The sequence below is a fragment of the Coenobita brevimanus genome, chromosome 22, assembly GCF_032717465.1.
Source record: "Coenobita brevimanus isolate Jiangsu-jjx chromosome 22, ASM3271746v2, whole genome shotgun sequence".
Lineage (NCBI taxonomy): Eukaryota > Metazoa > Arthropoda > Malacostraca > Decapoda > Coenobitidae > Coenobita > Coenobita brevimanus.
Genome location: NC_136975.1, coordinates 44,308,493 through 44,335,325, shown reverse-complemented (window position 1 = coordinate 44,335,325; position 26,833 = coordinate 44,308,493). Strand labels below are relative to the sequence as shown.

The following is a 26,833-nucleotide window of genomic DNA, read 5'->3' as shown; positions in this document are numbered from 1 at the left end:
TCCCTACCTCTCTCCCTCTATCCCTGCCTCCCTCTTGTGTCTCTCCAGCCACCTTTATTGTTTTCCCTCACTCTTGTCTCCTTCCCTCCACCTATACCCCCATCTCTCCCTCCCTCCCTATCTCTTGTCTACTTTTCCCCTTCCCTAAACCTGTCTCCAATCCCCCCTCCCCTCCCCATCCATCCGTTTTCATTCCAGTCTCCCTTCATTCCTCCTTGTCTCTCTCTCTCACTCTCTCTCTCTCTCTCTCTCTCTCCGTTCCTTCACCTGTGTCTCCATTCTTCTCCTGTCTCAGCATGTCTCTACCTTCCCCCCACCCTCCCCTCTCTCTCTCTCTCTCTCACTCCCCCCTTTCATATCTCCCTATCTCCAACATTCTCTCCCATCTTAGCTACACATTACCCTTCTTCTTTCTCTCTCTTCTCCCTCCTCCATGTCTATCTCTCCCTCTCCACATACATTCCCCCAACTCAATTCTCCCTCTCCCCATCTCTGCATTTACTGTCTCTCCCTCTCTCCATCTCTCCCCACTTCTCTGTCTGTCTTCCTCTCCCACTTCTCATCCCTAACTCTTCCCCTCCCCTTCCTCCCTCTATGTTTCCCTCTTCCTCCCTTCCTGCCTCCCTCCTAAGTAATGGTGTAGGTAAGGCGAAAGGGTTGTCTCCCTCCTTCCCTCCCTCTGTCTCTCCCTCAAGCGGTGTCTGCTTCCCTCCCCCTCCCTCCTTCCCTCTCTCCCTCCTCCCCTCTCTCTCCTGTATGTCCCTCAAGCAGTATCAGCTTTGCTCCCCCCCTCTCTATCCCTCCCTCCCTCCCTCCCTCCACATCTCTCTCTAGCTCTGTCTCCCTCCAGCTGTGTCATCTTCGCTCCCTCTCCCTCATTCCATGTCTCCCTCCGACTCTGTCCTTCTCCCTCCCTCCAGCTGTCTCCCTCTCTCCCTTCATCCTTCCCTTTCTGTCTCCCCCCGTTTTCCATCTCTCTCTCTCTCTCTCTCTCTCTCTCTCTCTCTGTAGCGTTATTTATGCAGAGTATGGCGATAGGAGATGGAATTACGTAACACAGGGGAGGACAGAGAGGTGTAATAAGCAAACTAAATCACTCAAGAAATGGTGTTAAGGGCCTAAAACTTCCAACACAGGTTCCTTTAAGACTGCAAAGGTCGGGAAAACTCTAGTATATTATTCCAGCAAATTTCAGACGATACTAAACTGGAAATAGGTCAAAGTAGCTGAAGTGTCACCAAAACCACCCAATTAGATATCAAACGAGGGCAATTAGACTCCCACTAACAGCCCTAACAATCACTGGACACCTCAAAAGAATTACGTGAAATAATTGAATAGTGGTGCAGTAGGGGAGCAATTAGGAAGGCTTTCAACAGGCGGAAATTAAGAGAGAGAGAGAGAGAGAGAGAGAGAGAGAGTGTGTGTGTGTGTGTGTGTGTGTGTGTGTGTGTGTGTGTGTGTGTGTGTGTGTGAATTCTGGCAGTCAGGGGGTTATAAAGCAAATTAATTAACCATTTCGTAATTCAGGTTAACACCACATGACAGCATTTATCCATTTACTTCCCCCCCCCTCTGTCTGTCTGTCTGTCTGTCTCTGTCTGTCTGTCTGTCTGTCTGTCTCTCTCTCTCTCTCTCTCTCTCTCTCTCTCGCGATGATGATGATGATGATGATGAAGATGAAGATGATGACGATAAGAAGAAAAAGAAGTGAAGAAGAAGAAGAAGAAGAAGAAAAGGAGAGAAGGAGGAGGAGGAGAAGGAGGAGGAGAAGGAGGAGGAGGAGAAATGAGATTAAAGAGAGAGTAAAAGATAGCAAAAAGGAAGTGAGGGGAAAGAAGACTAGAAAAAAGATAAAATGTAAGAAAAAGACCGTGAAAGTAGGTATAAAAAAAAAAACAAAGCAAAGAGCAAACACAATAGGCAAGAAAAAAGGAGAAAGCAAAAAGAAACAGGAAGAAAAAAATATATTGAACTAAGAACACAGAAATGAAGAAAAGAAAACGAGAAGGAAAGAAGAAAAATGTATAACTCAAGAACGCGACAACGCCGGAGGCTGATTTATACATTTAAAATATTCAATACAGTCTTCACCTACTTTCACCCTTTCCCCTAAAATTTCCCCTCCACTGAGATTTATGCAAGACTGTGTGCAAATCTTAACATCTTCTTACAAGGACGTCATATATACAGGGTCGTCCGTAAATTGCGCTCAGTCTGCTGGCGTGGGCGTGGGTGTGGCAAGTGGGAAATAAATGGACAGACTGATAACGCTGACTCGGCCGTACCCGCAACACACAAGAAATCGCCCGGGGAGTGGAAGAAGACTGTTATATCTTTACCAACCGACGATTTTATTCAGCCCAGGAGGGATTTATCGTGGTGGAGGGGTTACATACGCGACCCCTGCTGAATAAATTGTTGAATAAAATCGTCTAAGGCAGGAAGAAAAAGATATAAAATAATGCCTTGTTAGTGAGCCCATTTTAATATCTTTTCCCGAATGATAATATTTTGCCCCAGGGAGTGATGAGATTAAAGTTTCTTCCTTTGTTATTTCTTATATTTTTGTGGTCAGATTTTCTTTAACTTTCATTTTTTTTTTTTTTTACATATTTCTAACCTCAAAATTACGATTTTTTACTTCAAACTGGCTTACCTCATTTTTATTATATTTTGCCCATGATTTTTTTCCTGATTTGTTTCTCGCTTTTTCCCTTTCCATTTCAAACTCTATTTTTCGTCTCTTTTTTCTCTTCCTCTCCTGCCTTACTTCTTTCCTCTCTTATCCTCCGCCCTCACGTACCATTCCCCTTCTTTACTCTTCCTCTCCTTTTCCGCAACACCATTTTTCCTTTTTATTTTATTGTTTCGTCTCTTTTTTTGCCTCCCACTCTAATCCTGCCTCTATCCTTCCACCTCTCACTCTTACACTTACCGTTCCCCTCTCTTCTTCCCTCCCCTCTCCCTCCTTCCCTCTCCCCCTCCCTCTCCTACCTTCCTACGCCCATTGCATCTCCCTCTCCCACCCACCTCTCCCTCTCTTTTCCCTTCCCTACCTCTTCCTCTCATACTCCATTCCCCTCCCCCCTCTCTCTCTCTCTCTCTCTCTCTCTCTCTCTCCAACCATTCCACACCAACTTTCACTCCCCCCTCCCCTCCCCTCCCTCTCTCCCTCTCACCACAATTCTATTTATGTGTTGTTATTTCCATATCTTCAACGCGGCTAAATTCCCGCTTCTATATAAATGCTAATGGTAGCGGCGGTAGCCAGAATTATTGTAGCATTTTTAGCGAAGGAGGAGGAGGAGCAGGAGGAGGAGGCGGAGGAGAAGAAGGAGGAGGAGGAAGATTCTACTAGAGTTCTGTTGGGATGTGGAGAAAGTAAAATTTATTTAGAGAGAAGAAAAAGAAACTGGAGAAAAAACGTGGAAGAGGAGACGTTGGGGAGAGAGAGAGAGAGAGAGAGAGAGAGAGAGAGAGAGAGTCGGTTCAGGAGGACTGAGATAAGAAACTGTTCCCTGGAGGACAAGAAGCAGGAGGAGGAGGGGAGGAGAAAGGGAAGGAGGAAAAGGAAAAAGAGGAGGAAAAGGAAGGTATTGAGAAAGGAAAAAAAAAAACAAGTAAAGAGAAGAGGGGAGGGGAGAGGAAGAAGGATGGGAAGAAAAAGAAGAGGAGGTAGGGAAAGACGCTGAGGGAGTGGAAGAGAGAAAACGAAGCAGAGGCGGAAGAAGACGAAAAGGGAGACGAAGAAAAGGAAGAGGAGGAGAAGGAGACTGCGACAAGGTGAAAAGGATACCCAGGTGACGAATCGCTTCCTTCTGTGCAGTCTGACCCACAGTATCCCGCAGGTGTGTGAAAAGGATACCCAGGTGACGAATCGCTTCCTTCTGTGCAGTCTGACCCACAGTATCCCGCAGGTGTGTGGTAGTTCGCTCCTGCTGCCTCCAGACGGTTTTATTCAGCTTATGGAGACTTTCCAATCTAGAAGGGATTGTTATGGTGTTCATAAACCTCTGCAATGTTACACACCATCACTAAGATGAATCACGCCGTCCTAACCTTTGTGAGAAAATATATGATACGTCCACTGCCGATGAGGTTAAGGAATAATTTCTCTTTTTACTACACTTGGCCCCAGCAGTCATACACGTTACACACACCTTCAGTACCACCACTCTGACACTAGAGCCTACCGTCATAATAATTATGTCTTAAGTCTGTCTCATTCAGGGCTGGTGTGATGGTATTAGCGGGGATAGTTTTATGACGTGTCGATGATTCTTGTGGACGATCAGTATTTCTTTCATTCTTTTTTTTTTCTTTTTTTTTTTTTTTAAACGACATTCATTCAGCTCTTCCCTGCTACTGCCTGAGATCACTCAGCGGCCCACTGCTGAAGAATTTAACATAATAACTCCTTCACTACGACAGGTCTACCCTCAGCTGAACAAAATCGTCTAGACGCAGCAAGAGTTGCTGTAGTTGCTTCAATCCGAAAAACCGTCTGGACGAAGTAACAGTTGCTGTTGTTGCTTCGAGCCGATCTGTTTCGCAGATCAGATCCGTCGACCACAGGTAAGCAACTGCATCTGTGGGGTCGTCCTACAGGTACAGTACAACGTAATACATATACAGTGTACAGATCCCGTGCCTCCACATGGTACACAGCGCTTCACCAGGATCGCAGCAGGGTCCTTCTCGCGGCGAGGTGCAAGGAAAAATGTGGGAGTTTGGCTCCCGGGTGGACGCCATAGCTGGTCCAGCCAGGGTACATACCACGTGTAGGCTCCTCGTCTGCGCCGGAAGCAAGAGTTAAATATATAAACGAAGGGAACCCAGTGGGGGAAAGAAGGCCGTAAGGGATGACGGGACGGAGGTAAGAGAGGAGGTATGGAAGCAAAGGAGGTCTGGAGGGAGGAAGGGAGAGAGAAAGAGAGGTAAGCAGGTATGGAGGAAGGGAGGGAGGGAGGAAAGGAGGTAAGGAGGGAGGGAGGGAGGTAAGGAGGTAAGGAGGGATCTATATTCTTTGGGATAAAGCTGAGACTCTGGGGCCTCCAGTAAACAGGTTCACACGGCATTCCCCTTCCTAGACCCTGTTTCTAGCCCTAGCTCCTCTCCTAGCCCCTGTCTCGAACCCTTCTCCTAGCTACTGTGTCTAACCCTTCTCCTAGCTACTGTGTCTAACCCTTCTCCTAGCCCCCGTCTCTAACGCCTCTCCATGCCCATATTCCTAGTCCTAGCCCACCTCCTTGTCCCTGTCCCTAGCCCTTCATACCTCTTGTCAACAGCCACCTGTACCTGGCACTTCCGCCTCTTCAGGTTCCTGTTCTTAGTCCCTGTCCCAAATTTCTTTCCCTAGCCTCTGTCGCAGCCCAAGATCCTTTCTCTAGTCCCTGCCTCTAACCCTGTCCCTAGCCCCTCTCTGGGTCCATGTTCTTGTCCCTAACCCATGCCTGTACCCCTATCCTTTGTCCCTAGTCCTGTCGAAGCCTTTACCTAAATTTTCCCTAGTCCCTGTCCCTAGCTCCAAATAATCCCTGTCTCAATAGTCCCTCCCAGCTCCTCGTCCCTAGCCTCTTTCCCTATCCCCTAACCCCTATCCTAGCTGTAAAAATCCCAGTACATCTGATAACCTACGTGACAGATCTTTCGACAGGGGTAAATTTGACTCAGAAAACAAAACGAAGAATGAGACTACTACAAATACTCGAAGAAGCATCGTTACGGGAAAATTAACTTGAAATATATACACAATAATAATAATAATAATAATAATAATAATAATAACTATAATGGTAATAATTACAACAACAACAATCATCATCATCATCATTAATTATTAGAATGGAGGCGAAAATAATTGATTACAACGAACAAAATGAATAAAAAATCAAACTATGGACTGGATCAGGTTTACTCACACAGGTAAACCCGTGGGTAAACCAACAACACCTTACCTAAAACAAAAAAACAAACAAACATTATATTATGATTATTACACGTGGTTTATATGATGAGGAGAAAAACTGTATATATATGGAGAGAGAGAGAGAGAGAGAGAGAGAGACAGAGACAGAGACAGAGAGAGAGAGAGAGAGAGAGAGACAGAGAGAGAGAGAGAGAGAGAGAGAGAGAGAATCAGTATTCCCTGCTGTCCCTCCCTGCTCCTCCAAGACCAGGCTCAGATTGAATTTCCCACATTTGCTCACTTTGCTCTCTCTCTCTCTCTCTCTCTCTCTCTCTCTCTCTCTCTCTCTCTCTCTCTCTCTCTCACACACACACACACACACACACACACACACACACACACACACGTATATAATCCTTTTTATTTTTTCCCTCCTTTCCACCTCATTACCTTTTATCTTCCCATTCTATTCTTTCCCTCCCTACTCAATCCCCCCCCTCTCTCTCTCTATCACACACACACATACACACACACTCACCTCAATTATCCTAAGCAAAAAGCGAAAAAAACGCTTCCCACGTATTCCCAGCGTGACAAGAGGAGGCGTAAGGGGGGACTGAAAAAAAAAAAAGTATTGGAGGAGGGATGTGGTGTGCAAGCAGCCTCGAAGCTCATACGACAAAGGAGTGATTTTATTCTCTGATTTATGTTTCAATGTATGCTATATGAAGGCTGATGCTGAGAATGATGATGATGATGATGATGATTTTTGTCATTTCTGCCTTTCCCGAGAGAGAGAGAGAGAGAGCGAAGAGAACACTACATGAGTGGATGATTATGAGCAGATGTGTGTGTGTGTGTGTGTGTGTGTGTGTGTGTGTGTGTGTGTGTGTGTGTGTGTGTGTGTGTGTGTGTGTGTGTGTGTGTGTGTGTGTGTGTGCGCGCCACTGCCCTATGCCCTCATAAGGATACTGTATAATGGAATGACGATGAAGTTCTCTCTCTCTCTCTCTCTCTCTCTCTCTCTCTCACTTTAGGAGCTTCATTACATCGCTGACAAACTTTTTTTTTTTCCACAGGTGATGCTGGATTTAATTTTTTCAACTATAAATGTCTGCCCTGTAATTCCAAACTATTTTATTGTATTAATTACGACTTCCGATTTGTTTTATTTGTGAGAGAGAGAGAGAGAGAGAGAGAGAGAGAGAGAGAGAGAGAGAGAGAGAGAGAGAGAGAGAGAATCAGTCTCTCTTCGTTAGAATCAACACTACTATAACGACCAAGATATTGCTACTATTACCACCATCACTACTACCCTCACCACAACCACTACTACCACTGCCACCATCGTTAACACATCCAGCATACTACCACAACCACTTCCACCGCCACACCACACCACCACCACCACAACACCACCACCACCACCACAACACCATCACCACCACCACCACCATACTATCATCACACCACTGCACACAACCACCACACCACCTTACACCACACCATACCACACCACACCAGCACCACAATGCCTGGCCCTCCCCCACAGTGATCTAGTGTGGTGGTGGAGCGTGACATTGGCTCTCTCTCCCTCCCTCTCCATCATTCTCTCTCCCTCTCTCCCCTCTCCATACCCTTCTAAGTCCCTTATCCTCCCTCCCTCCCACCCCACCCTTCTCTCTTCCCCTCTCCCTCCCTCCCTCCTTCCCTTCCCACAGCTTTCTTTCTTCCCTCTCTCTTCTCTCTTCTCCCTCCTACTCTCCTTCATTCTCTCTCCATTCCCCCACTCTATTTCCCTCTCTCCCCTCCCTTCTCCTCTCCCCATCTCCCCCTAGTCTCTCCCCCTCTATCCTTCCCCGCCTCCCTCCCTCTCTCTTGCTAACTCATCACTCTGTCCCTCTAAAAGTTCCTCTCTCTCTCTCTCTCTCTCTCTCTCTCTCTCTCACACGCACACACACAAAACACACCTATATTCCACTCTCTCTCTCTGTCTCACACACATACACACACACACACCTTTATTCCACTTCACTTTTCCTCTCTCTCTCTCTCTCTCTCACACACACACACACAAAACACACCCATATTCCACTCTCTCTCTCTCTCCCTCTCTCTCTCTCTCTCTCTCTCACACACACACACACAAAACACACCCATATTCCACTCTCTCTCTCTCTCCCTCTCTCTCTCTCTCTCTCTCACACACACACACACACACACACACACACACACACACACACACCCTTATTCCACTTCACTCTTCCTTCCTCTCTCTCTCTCTCTCTCTCTCTCTCTCTCTCTCTCTCACACACACACACACACACACACACACACACACACCTTTATTCCACTACACTCTTCCTTCCTCTCTCTCTCTCTCTCTCTCACACACACACACACACACACACACACACACACACACACACCCACACACACCTTTATTCCACTTCACTCTTCCTTCCTCTCTCTCTCTCTCTCTCTCTCTCTCACACACACACACACACACACACACACACACACACACACACACACCTTTATTCCACTTCACTCTTCCTTCCTCTCTCTCTCTCTCTCACACACACACACACACACACACACACACACACACACCCACACCCACACACACCTTTATTCCACTTCACTCTTCCTTCCTCTCTCTCTCTCTCTCTCACACACACACACACACACACACACACACACACACACACACACACACACACCTTTATTCCACTTCACTCTTCCTTCCTCTCTCTCTCTCTCTCTCTCTCGCTTTTATCTCTGGCCAATCTCTCCCTGCCTGCCTGCCTGCCTGTCTGTCTCTACCAAACTCGCTTTTTTCTCTGGCTCTAACTTTCTCTCTTTGCTCTTTTCTCCCTCGTTCTTTATTTTACTTATTTCCCAGGCTTTCGTAATCAGATCCTCTCTCTCTCTCTCTCTCTCTCTCTTCGAGCCCTCAGAAGGCCGGGTTCAACTCAGGTGCTTTTATCTGACGGACACTAAATGATTTTATTTATATGAGGCGATAAGTTGCTCATCGCAGGGTTATACGAATACACTGAATAAGCACCTCACCCAACCCAACCCAACCTAACCTGACCTCACCCAACCCAACCTAACCTAACCTAACCTAACCAAACCAAACCTAACCTAATCCAACCTAACGTACCCTACCTTAGCCTGCTCTATCCTAACCTAACCCAACCCAATCTAATCTAACCTAGTCTGACCCAACCCAACCCAATCTAATCTAACCGCGAAATCTAACTTCAAATCCACAAGTAATATACATTGACAGTGAAATAACAACCCCTTCAAGCAGAGGACGATTTTTCACTTCTATTCCTTCTACCATATTACTGTTTTATTTAGCTCAGGGGACACCATTTTACAGGGAAATTAATAGTCACAGTTTCCAGCCTCCCTTTCACTGCACCTGGTTTCCCGACAGCTTAGTAAAATCGTCTGAAGGTACCGAGGCCCGGTATTCTCGTCGGTTAAGGAAGCGCCCTAACACCTCTTCCTTTGCGATTTATTTTTGGGCATGGCTGGTTAGTATCCTTTTGTACGTCGTTTAAGCAGAGTATGGCGATATGGGAGGGATTTATGTAGCACAGAGGAGGTCAGTAAAGTGTAACCAGCAAAATAAATCGCTTAGGCGAAGGTGTCAGGAAGCTTCCTCAACAGACGAGAATACGGGTCCAAGATTTAAAAAAAAAAAAAAAAAATACATCGACGGATATGTTAAAAAAAAAAAAAAAAAAAAATAGTATTATTTTTTTCTCATTCCCATAGCAGAGGTTTAAACAACAACTTAACATGACTATGCTCTTAGGCTATTTTTTTTTCCCCATTTCAGGTGCCGTGTCCTGTATTTTCACTTCAGGCTTTCCTAGTAAATTTTCCTGACGGGTTTTCCTATACTGCATGGCGGCATTTTTGTTTTTCCAGCAGGATTTGGTACTACAGTCATCACCACTGCTGCCACATTCTATTTCTATACCACAGTCATCAATACCACATCTATCCGTCCACCACAATCATAAATACCACATCTATCCGTCCACCACAGTCATAAATACCACATCTATCCCTCCACCACAATCATCACCACAATCTATCCTTCCACCACAATCATCAATACCACATCTATCCCTCCACCACAGTCATAAATACCACAAGTATCCCTCCACCACATATATCAATACCACATCTATCCCACCACCACAATCATCACCACAACTACCACAATCTCTTCCTCCACCACAACCATTATCACAACTACCACAATTTCTTCCTCCACCACAACCATCACCACAACTACCGCATCTATTCCTCCACCACAATCATAACCACAACTTACAATATCACAACCACCACCACCACTACCACAATAACCACCACAGCTAACACAGGCACCACCACTACCACAATAACCACCACAGCTAACACAGGCACCACCACTACCACAATAACCACCACCACACCTACCACAATCACCACCACGCCTACCACAACCACCACAGCTACCACAATTAATAAGTGTAATTATAACGACAAGCTGTGGTGAAAAATAGGCGACGTCCACGTATATAACAGGGATATATTTCTCTCTCTCTCTCTCTCTCTCTCTCTCTCTCTCTCTCTCATTCCCTTTCATACCCTATCTAAACACTTTCATATCTACGCCGCAGTTTTCATTTCACACATCTTTTTTAAATATTTCTCACTCTCTCTTTTAAAGCTCGCTCTCAATACCACTTCCTCTTTATTCTTTCTCTACGGCATTCACTCACTGGATTTTATCTTTCATTTCTTTTCATTTTCTCACTCCCATACTAACTCACTCTCGGTCTGTGAGGTTCTCTCTCTCTCTCTCTCTCTCTCTCTCTCTCTCTCTCTCTCTCTCTCTCTCTCTCTCTCTCTCCACGAAATACTCCCCTCACCCTCTTCATTTTTTTTCAGGCCTCCAAATCAAAGGCTTTTAATCTTTACTAAAATGCTGGAAATGCAGAGAATGTGGTGGTGGTAGTAGCAGTAGTAGTATTAGTAGTAGTAGTAGCAGTAGTAATGATGGCGGTGGTGGTGGTGGCAGTAGTAGCTGTAATAGTAGTAGTAGTAGTAGTAGTAGTAGTAGTAGCAGTAGTAGTACAGTAACAGTACTGGTTTCATCAAAGAATGGACTACTATATTATGAGATCCAAATTCAACCTGTTTATGGAGAGATAGAGGATGTGGAAGAGGGACACCACGTTTTCTTTAATATATCTCTCTCTCTCTCTAATTAAGCAGAAATAAAGTTACCACCATGTTTGTATTACAACACATATACACCAGCAGCATCGACTCCACAAATGATTAGCAACCACTGTGTCTACCAATAACATTCCCACTTCGACACTGATACATCCGATATTACTCTAAATCTCTCCAAGGCTAAATACAGAACGTAAAGGGCATTTGACAGGAGGAAACAGAAGCTCCGCCATTAATTTACACTGATAATTTACAGTGAAGGAGAGATCATTTACTGCAATTAACAGATGATGAATAATTTACAACTATCGAGTCCCTAACTACCCCTATACCTTGAAGGGCAATTTTATAACCGTTCTTCGTAGCCTCTTTAGTAAATTGAAAAATATCGTACGCTAAATATGACAGTTTGGAGATGCAAGAATAAAGGAAAAAAATATGTCATTGGATTCAAGGGATTACTTAAAGCAGCAGTTGTCGATTTTTTAAAAGACTGTACCTCCTGCCTTTACTTCCTTTTATTATGAGTGACTCTCTTTAATGATGACTAAAATCGTACCACAGGTTAAAAAGATGACTAAAATCCTACCACAGACCCTTTTTAAACATGACTAAAATCCTACCACAGACCCTTTTTAAACATGACTAATATCCTACCACAGACCCTTTTTAAACATGACTAAAATCGTACCACAGACCCCTTTTAAACATGACTAAAATCCTACCACAGACTCTTTTTAAAGACGACTAAAATCCTACCACAGACCCTATTTAAAGACGACTAAAATCCTACCACAGACCCTTTTTAAACATGACTAAAATCCTACCACAGACCCTTTTTAAAGATGACTAAAATCCTACCACAGACCCTATTTAAAGATGACAAAAATCCTAAGTGTTACAAAGAAGCCTGTTATATAATGTGTGCCATCATTTTAAGGAGGCTAATACGATCTTTCTAAAGCTTCAACTATACGGTCCTTGATCTGAACAAAACAGCAGAATTAAATTAAAAAGGTGCCATGATGGTGAAGGAGTTGATTTAGAGAGGGAATGGTGCGGCTGAGGAAATGGGGGGGAGGGGGAAGGGAAGAGGAAAGGAGGACAGGTAGAGGAAGAGGGAAGGAAAGAGCTAGTTGTGGAGTGAAGGGGAGGTATGTGAAGTAGGGTAAAGAGAGGTGGGGGAAGAAGTGGGAAATAGGGGTAGCGAAGAAGAGGGAAGAATGGGAGAAGAGAGGGAGGGGAAGTTGGAAATATGTGAGTTCAGAGTCGGGGAAGTAAATGGCATTAGACGTAAAGAGAGAGAGAGAGAGAGAGAGAGAGAGAGAGAGAGAGAGGCGGGGGTGACGGGAAGAGTTGGGGGAAAGGAATGGGGGTAGGAGGGGGCGGGAATGGTGTAGGTTGGAATCTATCTGTTGTAACTGTAAAAACATGCAGTCTATCGTAGTGGAGGCAGTGATGATGATGGTGTATGGTAGTGGTGGTAGCAGTGGTAGTGCTGGTAGTGATGGTGGTAGTAGCTGTGGTGGTGGGGTGGATGGCAATTGGAAAACGGCTTTTTAAGTACTGACCCTGACTCTCCCCTTGCACACACACACACACACACACACACACACACACACACACACACACACACACACACACACTCTCTCTCTCTCTCTCTTATATATATCTATATCAATATATATATATATATATATATATATATATATATATATCCATCCATCTATCTAACTATCTATATCTATCTATCTATCTATCTATCTATATATCTATATATATATATATATATATGTTGACACTATATATATATGTTGACTCTCGTGGATTCTATTATCACAGTCACCAACCCTCTTCACTCTCCCACACTTATACATAAGAGAGAGAGAGAGAGAGAGAGAGAGAGAGAGAGAGAGAGAGAGAGAGAGAGACCAGAAGGGGGAAGAAAAGTAAGGAAGGAAAGAATGTACAGTAGGTCACGAGAATGGAAGGAAGGAGGGAAAATTTAAAATGGTGCAAAAGATACGATAAAAGGAATGACGCAAGGAAGAAAGGAAGGAAGGACGGAAGGAAAGGGAAGGAAAGGAAGGAAGGACGGAAGGAAAGGGAAGGAAAGGAAGGAAGGACGGAAGGAAAGGGAAGGAAGGAAGGAAGGAAGGAAGAAAGAAGGGGAAAATGAAGGAAAGGAGGGTCAAACGGGGTCATTTCCTTCCCCCCTCCCTCCTCCCCACTCATCACACCCTCACTGCATCAATCTACACACTGACACTTAATTGATCCCCTCCCCCCTCCCCGTGCACGCTATTCCATTTTCCTCTCTCGCAACTCATCGTGCTCTGGCCTCACCCTGCATCCCGTGAGTGGAGGGTCTATTTGGGGGAGAGATTTTAGCCCCATATTCCTTACTGAAACTTCCCTGTTCTCTATTCACTCCTCCCCTTCTCATCCCCCTTCCCCAAATCGACATTCTCCTCTCTCCCTTCCCTTTCTCTCCCCCTCCTTTTTCTCCCACTTACTCTTCTCTCTCCCTTTCTCACACACGTTGGTTGGACCCTTTGTAGACACTATCAGACCATCCAGTTATCTGCACTTTCTATGTACTACTTCCTCTTCTACTTCCCCTTTCTCACCTCTTCCCTTTACTCTCCTTCCGATCTCTCCCTTTCACTTTCTCTTCCCCCCATTTCTCTTCACCTTCACTGTCTCCCTCCTTCCTTCACTCTGTCATTTTTCTTCCCCTTTTCAATTATTTTCTCCTGCTCAGTCAGTCCTCTATTTTCCCCTATCCTTCTTCCTCCCATCCCTTTTTACCCTGTCCTTTTCCGCCACTCTTTTCCTCCATCCCTCTGTCTACCCTTCCCTCCAAACATCCTCCCTTTCCCCTTCCCATTCTCCCCCTCCCCCACCGCTTCACATTTCTCTTACGTTCCTCTCACCTCATTTCTTTCTTTCCCCCCTCCATCTTCCCCCTTCCTCTTCACTCTTCTTCCTTTCTAACCTCCACTTTGAGCAATCACCCACCACTTATTCCCCTTGTCCCCTCTCCTCTTTCCCTTCTTATTTCCTCTTTCCTCCATGTCCTCTCTTCTTCTTCCCTTCTCCCTCACCACCATCCCTCCTTGCTCTGCTATCCTTTTCTTCATCTCAAAGAATCAGATATCACACAGTCTTCTATATACCAAACAACCATGACAGGACCATTAGGACTGTTGCTGTTTGCTTTCCTTTGTATTCCCTTGTACTCATCCTTCCCCTAATCCCCCCTTATCTCGCTTCTCCCTCCTTCCTCTGTCTCCCTCTCCTTTCCCCTTTCTTTCCCCGCCTTACTTTTCCTTCCCCCACCTCCTTATGTCCCCCTTCCATCTCTTCTTTTCCCTTCTTCTTCCCTCTCCCTTTCCCTCTTCTCTCTTATCCCTTTCTCCTATTCCCATCTATGCCCCTCTTCTTCCATCCTCCTCCTCCTCCTCCTCTTCCTCCCCCTCAGCACTCATACCCCCTCTTCCTTCCCCTCTTTTCTCCTCCTCTTCCCTCTTCCATCCTCTCGTACCTCATATCCTCCCTCTTCCTTCCCATCTCCATCCAATCTTCCCTCTTTTCCCTTCTCCTCTCTCTCTCTCTCTCTCTCCCCTCACACGCTAATCCCGAGGGCATAGGATATTTCGTCCCACTTCTCCATTTCGGCCAATTAGACTCCGAAAAAACTTTGCTCCAGTGAATCAACTTCGAATAAATTGCATCCCGGCTACTTTACTTCTTACTCTCTCTCTCTCTCTCTCTCTCTCTCTCTCTCTCTCTCTCTCTCTCTCCCAGTGACGCTTGGAGGCGAAACGGTTTGAGGGGCCGAGACTGATAAAAGATACCGCCTCAATTTTGCTCATATCAAAGTGGAGGAGGAGAAGGTAATGGGAACCGGGAATGAGTGTGGCTGGAGGAGGAGGAGGAGGAGGAGAAGGAGGAGGAGGAGGCAGAAGAAGAAGAAAAGAAGATGATGATGATGATGATGATGATAATGAAGATGATGATCCATACCTTATGTATCACCTTTTTTCGTCCGTGCACTCTATATCTATCTATCTATTATCTGTGTGTACAATATCTATCTATCTATATTATATATATATATATATATATATATATATATATATATATATATATATATATATATATATAACTATATAACTATATATATATAACTATATATATATAACTATATATATATAACTATATATATATATATATATATATATATATATATATATATATATATAACTATATATATATAACTATATATAACTATATATATATAACTATATATATATATATATATAACTATATATATATATATATATATATATATATATATATATATAACTATATAACTATATATATATAACTATATATATATATATATATATATATATATATATATAACTATATAACTATGTATATATATAACTATATACCTATATATATATATGTGTGTGTGTGTGTGTGTGTGTGTGCGAGGAAGAAGGAACCAAAGGCCGCGAGCTGCAATTATTGTTCCTTCCAAGAGAAAAACAAAATACAAGAGAGAGCCAAATTCAAGATCCGATCATTTCCAGATGCCTGGACACACTGCGTTTGAAAGACTGGAGATCATAGGAAGCAGGAAATACAGACAGAGGAAGACAGTTCCAGAGTTGACCTGTTGCATAAATGAAGGACTGGGAGTAACGGTTAACTCTTGCATTAGAGAGTTGGACAGAAAAGGGATGAGAGTTTGCCGCTAGACGGGTGCTACGCGACCGTCGTAGAGGTGGAGGAATGCATGCAGACAGTTCAGAGGAGCAGTGACCATTGATGTAGCGATAGAAAAGAGATAAAGATGCAACAGTGCGGCGAGGAGACAGAGGTTGAAGGGAGTCAGTAAGAGGAGGAGATGAGACGAAAAGCCATTGACTCCACCCTATTGAGAAGAGCTGTATGTGGGGAGCCTCCCCACACATGAGAGTTGTACTCCACACAGGGACGGATAAAACCCCCGTATAGTCAACAATTGTCCAGGGGTAAAGAAGGAACGGAGTCGGCTAATATATATATATATATATATATATATATATATATATATATATATATATATATATATATATATATATATATGGGTGACTCTACTGTACACTGAATGACAAGACAAATGGTTTCCTGTACACCAGAAAACCATTTACTATGCTGGGTGGTAACCATATAACCAAATTTTGGCGCCTGGTGGTTTAGTGGATAATTATTGTGCTCCAGTCGGATTGAACCGGTGAAGGTTTATATCCAAGGGGTGATTGGGGTTTATTGCTCATGTAATGCCACTCAGGGATGAGTGAGGCTGGTCACTCTCATCTTAAATGTCAGGACCAACTGTCTAGCCCCGGCCTTCTACGCTCCTCATGGGGCAACGTAAGATTGGATGATGGATATATGTATATATATATATATATATATATATATATATATATATATATATATATATATATATATATTATGTATATATATGTATATATAAATGTATGTATATATATTATATATATATATGTGTGTATATATATGTATATATATATATATATATATATTTATATATATATATATATATGTATATATGTATATATATATATATATATATATATATATATATATATATATATATATATATATATATATGTATATATATATATATATATATATATATATATATATATATATATATATATACACAGGGTGGTGCAAAAGTAGGTTAATATTTACCATTTATTCCAACACAAAATACACACTTTTAGTCTCGTAAGTGTTCAAAGTGTCCGCCCCCACCACTGACACATTCCTGGGGTCTGTCAGCCACACTTCGACACATAAGAGTTTAACATAACAAGACTTTTACAAACATAATAAAACATAATAATGCCAACCTACTTTTGCACACCCTGTGTATATATATATATATATATATATATATATATATATATATATATATATATATATATATATCTACTGTATATAAATTTATATATATATATATATATATATATATATATATATATATATATATATATATATATAGAGAGAGAGAGAGAGAGAGAGAGAGAGAGAGAGAGAGAGAGAGAGAGAGAGGAAGGAGGTCGGAGGAGCAATAAACAATAACAATAGACAGGAAGGAAGCAACTGGTGCAGAAGATAAAAGAGGACAAAGAGGAAAAAGAGGACGAGGAAGAGGAAGTGGAAAGGAGGTGATAGAGAAGAAAGTGCGCGGGAAGAAAAGATACAACTGCAGGAGGAAGGAAGAGTTATGGGAGTTCAGAAACAAAATGAAATTAAAAAAAAAAAGATGGAGAGATGGCATAAAAAAATATCTATTGCTTTATTTCAGTATTAGGAGTTAAAGTATATATTATAATTATCTATTTCAGTATGAAGAGTTAAAGTATTATAATTATCTATAAATATTTTTATTATTTGACGACCACTTTCAAATACAGCCATATTAAAAAAATATTATCATCATTATGCTACCCTTTATCACCATTACTATTATTATTATTATCATTATTATTATTATTATTATTATTATGTTTTACTACCTCCGCCAAGGACGTTACCGGTACGTTTTTGCCGGCGTTAGTTTGTTTGTCTGTTTCTCTGTCAGCAGGAATACTAAAAAAGTTACAAACGGATTTTGCTGAAATTTTTTGAAGGATTAGGGTATGGCCCAAGGAACACTCCATTTGATTTTGGAGGGAGAGAGAGAGAGAGAGAGAGAGAGAGAGAGAGAGAGAGAGAGAGAGAGACCCTTCAACTCCCCAAAGAGACCTCATTGGAGAGGCACTGATGAGAAATTTTACCCCAGAGAGCCACCTTCCCCGTCCCCCATTCCCCCATTTTCCACAACCATCCCCCATTTCCCCAATTCCCAATTTTTCCCCAACAACCACCTATTTCCCCATAATCCCTAACCATTTTTCTCCCCAACCCATTCCCATCGTTAATTTCTCATCCCATTACCAACCTGTTTTCCCCATTCCCATTAACTCTTTCATATTCCATTCCCCATTTTTCAAACCTATTTTCCTAATTTTCCTCTCACATTTCCAACCCCATTTTCATAATACCACTTCTCCCCACCTCCCTTCCCCCTCCCGAACCTCACCTCTTCCCCCATCCTCCCGAACCCTACCTCTTCCCCCCTTCCCCACCCCTCCCCAACCCCAGCTCACCTGGTGGGGGCTGCTGGTGGTGTGTGGTGTGTCCCTCTTCCTCATACGATGGGGAACTGCAGTCTCGTCGAACCTATGGGGAAGAAAGAAGTAGTTTAGGGCGCTATTCACCTTATAAATTTCCAAGATTCAACTCTGTAACAACTTAAATCCTTCTTCAGCGATTAAAAAAGGTAATTGAATCCTGTCTAAGGGTATTCGATTCCCTTTATGTGGCATTAGGATAAAAATTATAAGACTCGAACCCAATGCAACACACAGGCTAATCCAATCCTATCCAATTCCCTATAGAACTCAATTAATTACCTGATCCTTTATACGCTCTAATAATCTGATCCTCTTTGCCCTCTCATATTTCAGAACCAACATAAGGATAAAACCAAGCTAATTCTATACTAATCCAACCCTATCCAGTTCCCCTTACACCTCAAACATAACACTTAATCCAAGGCTATCCAATCCCCCATTCACCTCAAGCCAATTTAATCCAATCTTATCCAATTCCCTATACACCTCACAGAAGCCAATACATCCAATCTCTTATCCTAACCCCTCAATTCATCCCATAACTACGATAGGGATAAGATATAAGCTAATCCAGTCCTACCCAAGCAGACTCCATTGCACCGAGCTGGTAGCGCTTTTGTCTTCCTGATATGGGATTGGATCGTTTCGAGGTGGGGGTAAAGGGGGGGGGGTTTAGGGGAGGGTTGGGGGTTGATGTGTCCTTGGGGGGTTGGGGAGGGGGAAGAGTGAGGGGGGGATCGTCTTGTATGATTTTGTGTGTGTGTGTGTGTGTGAGTTTGTGATTTTTTTTTAAGTGGTTCTCTCTCTCTCTCTCTCTCTCACACACACACACACACACACACACACATCAAAATCTAACTGTTTATTACCTCTTATCTCCTTTACACTCTTACTGTTTCCTTCCTCTTATTTTCCCAGTCTTATTCTCTCTCTTCCTTTTTTTAGCCATCCTCCACCTCTCCTCTCCTTTATGACCATTTTTCACCCTCCTTTTTCTTCTCCTGTTCTCCAAGTTCTCTCCTAATTCTTTCCCTTTTCCTTCTCATTCTGTTCTCACTCTCTTCCCCTCCTTTCCCTTACCTCTCATTTTTTTTCTACTTATCTATATTTTTCTCTCTCCTTTCCCTCCCGTTTCCTCCCTTACTCACATTGCAGTTTTCTCCCTACTCACCTCGCCTCCCTACCCTCTTCCCTCCCTCTGCTCTCCATTATCTCTCCCTCTATCCCTCTTTCCTTCTCTTACCTCATCTTCCCCCATCCCCCTCTTTCTCTCCTCCCATCTCTCTTTTTCCTTCTACCTCTCTTCCTTCCCCTACCTTCCCTGACTGCATCTTCCCTCCCCCTCTCTTCTCTCCCCATATCTACTCCGCCAATACCTCCCCCTCTCTTCTTTTCCGTCTCTCCTCCTCCACTCCCCACCTCTCCATCTCCTTCCCTCTTTCCTTGTGCCTCTCTTCCATCTTCTCTCCACTTCTCAACCCATTCTCTCTCCCCTCTCTTCCCTTCTCCCCTCTCCCACCCCTGTTGTTCTTGAGTAGGGAGGCTAATAAGATTGAATCATCCAGTAACTCATAAACCCAGATGTGTGTGTGTGTGTGTGTGTGTGTGTGTGTGTGTGTGTGTGTGTGTGTGTGTGTGTGTGTGTGTGTGTGTGTGTGTGTGTGTGTGTGTGTGTGTGTGTGAGGGCACAGGTTGCGGGATGACGTAGCCTATGGTTAGGTAGGTTAGGTCAAGAGATGTGATGTGATGTACTGTGATATGATATAAGGTTAGATGAAATGAAATGAGGTGCAATGAAGTGAGGTACGGAAGTTAGGGAAGTGAAGTGAAATGAGGTGATATGATGTGATGTGATGTGGTAAAAGTGAAATGAAGTGAACAGATAAGAGGTGCAGTGAGATGAGGTGAGGTGGAGTGAGGGGTAGGAATGCATCTTAGTAACGGCCATTAATATCAGAAGATGCAGGCAAGTGATCTTTCTCTCTCTCTCTCTCTCTCTCTCTCTCTCTCTCTCAACCAGCAGACGATTTTCCTCAGCTCAGGCGCCTCGTAGTAAAGTGACTGCCTCGGTAAAATAAAGCGGTGACTGGGAAAGGACGGGGTGATCCAGACAGTCAATAAAACAGCAAGAGACAGCCCTAATGGTGCTCTGCGTGGCTGTTTAATGGAGCGGGGTGAATTGGAGACCCAGTGCCAAAGCTCTCTCTCTCTCTCTCTCTCTCTCTCTCTCTCCACACGTCTAGTTCGGGGTTCAGGCAGGGTGGGGACAAGACAAATACGCTTCCTATTAAACTCCCTGTCATCATCATCATTATAATCATCATCATCATCACCACCACCATCATAATCACCACCACCACCACCACCATCATCATCTCACCACCACCACCACCACCACCACCACTACCATCCTCATCTCACCACCAACGCCACCACCACAATCACCACCACCATCATCGTCATCATCATCATCACACAAAATTGCCACTCAGCTTTGAAAGAAATCAAGCGAGAGAGACTTAGGACATTATTTATCATATTTTTTTTGCCATTTTGCAGCACACCGCCGAAAAATAACAACGTTCCTTCGCTTCGTTAATTCCAAATCGCCTGTTAAAGACTGAGACGAAAAGGGTTGGAATGGAAGGAGAAGACTGCAGCTGTGGAGTGTATGTGGGACTGAAAGAGGGCTGGAATAAGAGGAAGAATGGGACTGAAAGAGGGCTGGAATAAGAGGAAGAATGGATCTGGAAGAGGGTTCGAATGAGAGGAAGAAAGGATCTGGAAGAAGGCTGGAATGAGAGGAAGAATGGGACTGAAAAAGGGTTGGAATAAGAGGAAGAATGGGACTGGATGAAGGTTGGAATAAGAGGAAAAGTAGCGCTGGAATAGGGTTGTAATACGAAGAATGGAACAGGAAAATTATTTAACCCAACAGCATAAATGGGGACCTGGAGTTAAATTAGACTGTTGCGGGTCGTATTCAAGGGGATGATTACCACTTAGCTGAAACTGATGGTCTGCTTTATTGCCCTTTGTTTAGTGCACTGGCATTTACCTAAGCCTTCTTTGGGATGGATTGGTGATGGCGGCCTAAATGTATGATTTGGAATGAAGAATTGAGGAGATGTTTGGGACGGAGTGAAGGAGATGGGTGAGACAGACAGATGATGGGGTTGGGATGGAAGAAAGACTGAAGTGGATGAAGGGAAGGGTTGAGATAGAAGGAGGGACTGCAGATGACGAGCGGAGACGCAGAGAACTGGAATGGGAGGAAAGAAGGGGTGCATCTGAGGAGCAGGGAAGAAGTGAGGAAAGAAGGAAGGAAGGACGGAAGGAAGGAATGGCTTCGGATGAGACAGGATTAGACTATATTGGTATGTTTTGTTACGGGGCTTTGATAGAAGGTGTGTAGTGATTGACAGATACATACAAACGGACCGACAGATAAAGAAACGACAGGACAGATTGGTGAAACATACAGAAAGGTAGACACAGACATAAATAGATAGACTGATAGATAGATGGATATGAAAGAGAAAGAATGAGAGACTGACAATTAAAAAGACAAATAATTATATGGACTCCGGCATCAGTAGCTAAGCAACAACACAGACACGTAGGAAAGCAAGCAGCGGTGTAAGTATTGGGGTGAGAATAAGCATTAGTAAGCATAAGTAGGTAGGTAAGCAGCACCAGCATAAACAAGCAGGCTAGTCACGTCATCAGCAGAGCCAGGAATCCAAGCAGACACATCCAGCAGACACACCAGGAACCAACTACCAGAGAACGCATCTTTAATTTCATCCTTACTATCCCCAACAGATGCCATTCTGTTGAGGGAGGGATCATTTTTCCGAGCTGGGTAGCCTTTAACGCCTTCACTGTTACTGATCCTTCCTAAGCTAAATAAAAAGGTCTTGCAGCAACAAACACATGAATCGGTAAATAAATAAAACACATAAATCAAAATGGCGTTCTGTAACTGAAACGGTGAAGTACAGGTTCCTCCAAAACTGTCAAGAGTGGTGTTCTTCAGGTCTCTCTCTCTCTCTCTCTCTCTCTCTCTCTCTCTCTCTCTCTCTCCATTAACTACCCATTATTCATCAACAAATCCACACTGACTGCTGTTTTATTCCATTATACTTTTTGCTATTTCGGACAATTTTATTAACCTGAAGAAAGACTTTCTGAGCTGAATGACTTAAATATAAAGGACGTCCTCGTGGTGAAATGGTTATGTCAGTCCATCCATCCCCATCCACTCATACGCTGACGTCTCCACCCTTCACTATTCCATCCACTTGTCACAGCCTCCATCACAAGAGGCAATTCAACAGCCACACTAACAGCCTATGGTACACTTAGTTTCTGCTGCCTAGTATTTCTCATTTGGGCAACTGAAACTTTTAATGCCTGAAGAAGAAAAATTCAACCGATTTATCATTCTACAGGACAGAATCTTCCATACGACTCTCCCCTTACCCTCCTCAATACACAGTTCCATCTTTCATCTCTGTATCCTCGGTGTGTGTCTTCCTCGTGGTCAGGCTTAGAAAGATCACATTCCCTCTCTTGTCAAATCAGCGTCCCGAAGGTCATGTGAGCGGAACCAATGCCGTGGATTAACCAGGCACAGCGGCTGACCTTGTACAGGGGTCTTATTCCCTCCCGTGTCGTGTCTAACTCTGTGTGTGTGTGTGTGTGTGTGTGTGTGTGTGTGTGTGTGTGTGTGTGTGTGTGTGTGTGTGTGTGTGTGTGTGTGTGTGTGTGTGTGTGTGTGTGTGTGTGTGTGTGTGTGTGTGTGTGTGTGTGTGTGTGTGTGTGTGTGTGTGGAGTCACTATATATACAGTTCATGTAAACATGGTGAGGTCAAAGGATTTTTATCTGACCAACTCATCCCTTCCACTATCACCCTCCAGCCTTTATCTTTTCGCTACAACGTTGCATCATTTACCTGTTAATATCACAGTTGCACTGGGCGCTGTTATGAAACTGTTACATGCGTGCCTTCCCCATTGCTGAGGGCACGCAACACATTACGTCCAACTCTCGAATGCATGAGTTAACCGATAATCCCAGCCCTCTTTCAATCGCACAAGTGTAACACAATTATCAGTTCAAGTATTGTCTCCCCCAGGCTTTTTTTTCTCGCTGTTTATTCCTCAGATCTTTTCAACTCAAAATATCCAAGCATCTCAAACAAGACTGAGATTTTAAACAGAAATTAATCCACATATTGAAATCTAGTTCACTGAGAAGATACATCCGACTTCCATTTTTGCTTTCCCAGGCACACGAGTATTATTAGAAGTTTTCAGTCTTTGGTTCCTTCTTTTTTGCATTAATATTAAGTGCAGAAGGGAAAGAGAGAATCCACTACAGGTAAACAGGAGAAAAGGGAGAGTTAAAGGAGAGTTGAAGACTAGAGAGAATTTGTGTAGGGCAGAAGAAGACGGACACCAAGCAGGAAGTAGGGGAGGGCAGGCCAGGAACAGGAACCTCACGTAGCGTTTATTTTCAAGCCACTTATTTTCTCCAGCGAGACTCGAGTAGCGGCCAGCCCCGTCACGCCCCGTAGCGGTGGGGTGATGGGGTGAACGGGTGAGGGAAGAAAGGAGGAAAGGGGAAGGAGGGGCAGGAAAAAAAGGTGGGACTGGGGGAGGCGGGAGAGGGAAGACTAAGAGGGAGGGGTGGGGAGGGGGGCAGAAAGGGTGTGGGATGATGGGAAAAGAGGGGAAGGGGTTTGGAGGGACACGGCAAGAGAAAGGAAGGGGGAAATGCTGGGGAGGGGAAGGGGTATCAAACAGGGCGAAAAAGGGAAAAGGATGAGGCGGGGGGCGAAGGGGGGCAGACAAGCAGAAATTTCATGGGACGGGGGGCAGGATATGAAGAGAGAGAGAGAGAGAGAGAGAGAATCACTAACACTACCAGCCTTATCACTATCTGCTACCATTATCACCACATCCATTACCAGCCTATTAAATTAAGGGAAAATTATCAGGACGGAACATGGATATTGGTGAATACAAATGGGGTGATTGGGTCATTTAACTATAGTACTCTCCCTCTTTTTCTTCTTCTTCATTTTCTTATATTATTATTATTATTATTATTATTATTATTATTATCTTCATTATTATTATCATCATCATCATCATCATCATCTTCCCTATTATTATCATTATTATTATTATTACTATTATTATTATTATTATTAATATTATTATTATTATTACCATCATTATCATCATGGTCATCATCCTTCTTCGTCTTCTCTTCTTCCTCCTCCTCCTCTCTCCCACTCTACATCCATCAATCAGCAGCAATCACACCAACACCTAAACGTTCTAAAGACCTCGAATTTCACTTATAAATTAACGACATCTGGTACACTACGAAGGCCACAACTAACCTCTCCAATTCTCAATGTCTCTCTCCCAAGCTGAGGAAAATCGTCCGGAACTGGAGAGAATACTCACAAAACGAAAAATGGCTGCAGAGGGTTAATCACTATGGCATCACTTCCATTAGCGTGTATATCATCATCATCATTATTATCATCATCATCATCACCACCATCTACCACTGTTATACATTTCCAGTACCATTCATTACCACTCTCCACCACCATCACTACATTAACCACTACCATCACCATAATCATCAACACGACCACAAACATCATCACCACCATCACCATCATCATTAACATCATCACCACCATCTTCCTCACTATCATTACCACCATAATCACCTCGCATTTCACCACCCCCACCCTCCTCACCTCCACATCCATCACTACACCCTCGTTCATCCTAGGGCAAAAACCCACACGCCTATACACACCTCCTCCATCACCCTGGGCAAAGAAAAACCCATGTCAACAAAGGAGCCCGTTTTCTATTGGACTTTTTCTGGGGGAGCTTTTCTATTTTTGTGTGATCATTCCTTGCTTGGATGTAGGTTGCGTTGGTCTTGTTTTTTGTGTGTTTCTGACTGTTTTCTTGAGCTGTTGTTGTGGCAGTCTCTCTCTCTCTCTAATTGTTTTTCAGTCTTATTTTCCTTTTCCTTTCTTGGGGGTCTTCCTCGATCATCCTTTTCTCCACTATTCTCTCTCTCTCTCTCTCTCTCTCTCTCTCTCTCTCTCTCTCTCTCTCTCTCACACACACACACGCACACACCATGATTCATCCCCTCCCCCCTCCCCGTCAGGCCTATATCACACCTGTCAGTCCATTCTCAGCCTGGCGTCAGGTGTATCTTAAGAAACACATCGTCGCTTTCCTCACTTTTTTTTTTTTTTGTTATCGCTACCAGCATACTATTTTTCTTTTTTTTTTACGTGACAGGATTACAAACACCCACCATTACCGCTTCGAAGCAGCATAGTAAAGTGATAAATTAGTTAAGTGTGTAAATGAGGAGTTCGTGTTACCTGTCCACACGTCCCCCAGGTGTCAGGTTGGGTGGTAAGGTGTACGCTCATTCAACACGCCTACCGATACCAAGTTGTTTACCATAAGGGCGCGGCCACTGCAACAGTCTTCTTACAATGTCCCGATCTTCAGAAAAGTAATTTTATTGCAGTAGGCAACACAGATAGTTCTACGGTTATATTAGAATGAAAAATGGAAAGTGTAGAGGAAAAATATATTATACATATTTTGGGGTAATTATGAAGCCGCCAGTTCGTCCGTGGCAGTCTGTGTACTGATTGGATGCGTTGATTACTGACGAACTCGCCAAGGGACGCAACAGTGCATCAAGCACCGAAATCCACAGGACACCTAACGATCCAACTTGACCTAGCTTATCCTAACTGGGGACTTGGCCTCCCTCACCCCCTGATTTTAACCACCTAGGATTGCCACTTGACCTAACCCAGAGCGCCCCCGTATACCTTTCACGGCAAATCCCAAAGCGAGTACTAACTTACTAAATCTAATCCATCATAACCTAACGTATTCTAATCTAACCTAACCTATCATATCCTATGCTAACCTGGCCTAACTTAGCTTACCCTAACTTAATCAACTGATATTATCCAAACCTAACATCGGTAAAGAATTTGAAATTACGCCACAAGACAAGCATTTACAGTGTTTGGCAGCAAGTTCAGCTCTTGGTGTTAACTTCATCAGGGGGACGGCATGTCCTCTATAAACAAGTCTTCACTTATTTCACAAGTAAAATAAAAGATGCCGATTATCTATGGTAATCTATGAATGATAAGTAATCCGTAAGAGATTTAATTCAATAGGGATTATGGAAAAGCCGCATCCATGAGGAATTTGTGATATATATATATATATATATATATATATATATATATATATATATATATATATATATATATATATATATATATATCGTGAGGTGCACGGTATATAAGAGTCG

General features: G+C 43.3%; 1 protein-coding gene across 1 annotated transcript in view; it reads right to left on the bottom strand.

Annotated features, from left to right (window-relative positions):
* Positions 1 to 26,833, bottom strand: part of dally (division abnormally delayed protein) — a 386,642-nt gene that overhangs the window by 53,518 nt on the left and 306,291 nt on the right. Inside the window, exon 5 of the mRNA XM_080266884.1 lies at positions 18,406 to 18,478. Coding sequence (XP_080123010.1) covers positions 18,406 to 18,478 — 73 coding nt within the window. The remainder of the gene's footprint in view (positions 1 to 18,405; positions 18,479 to 26,833) is intronic.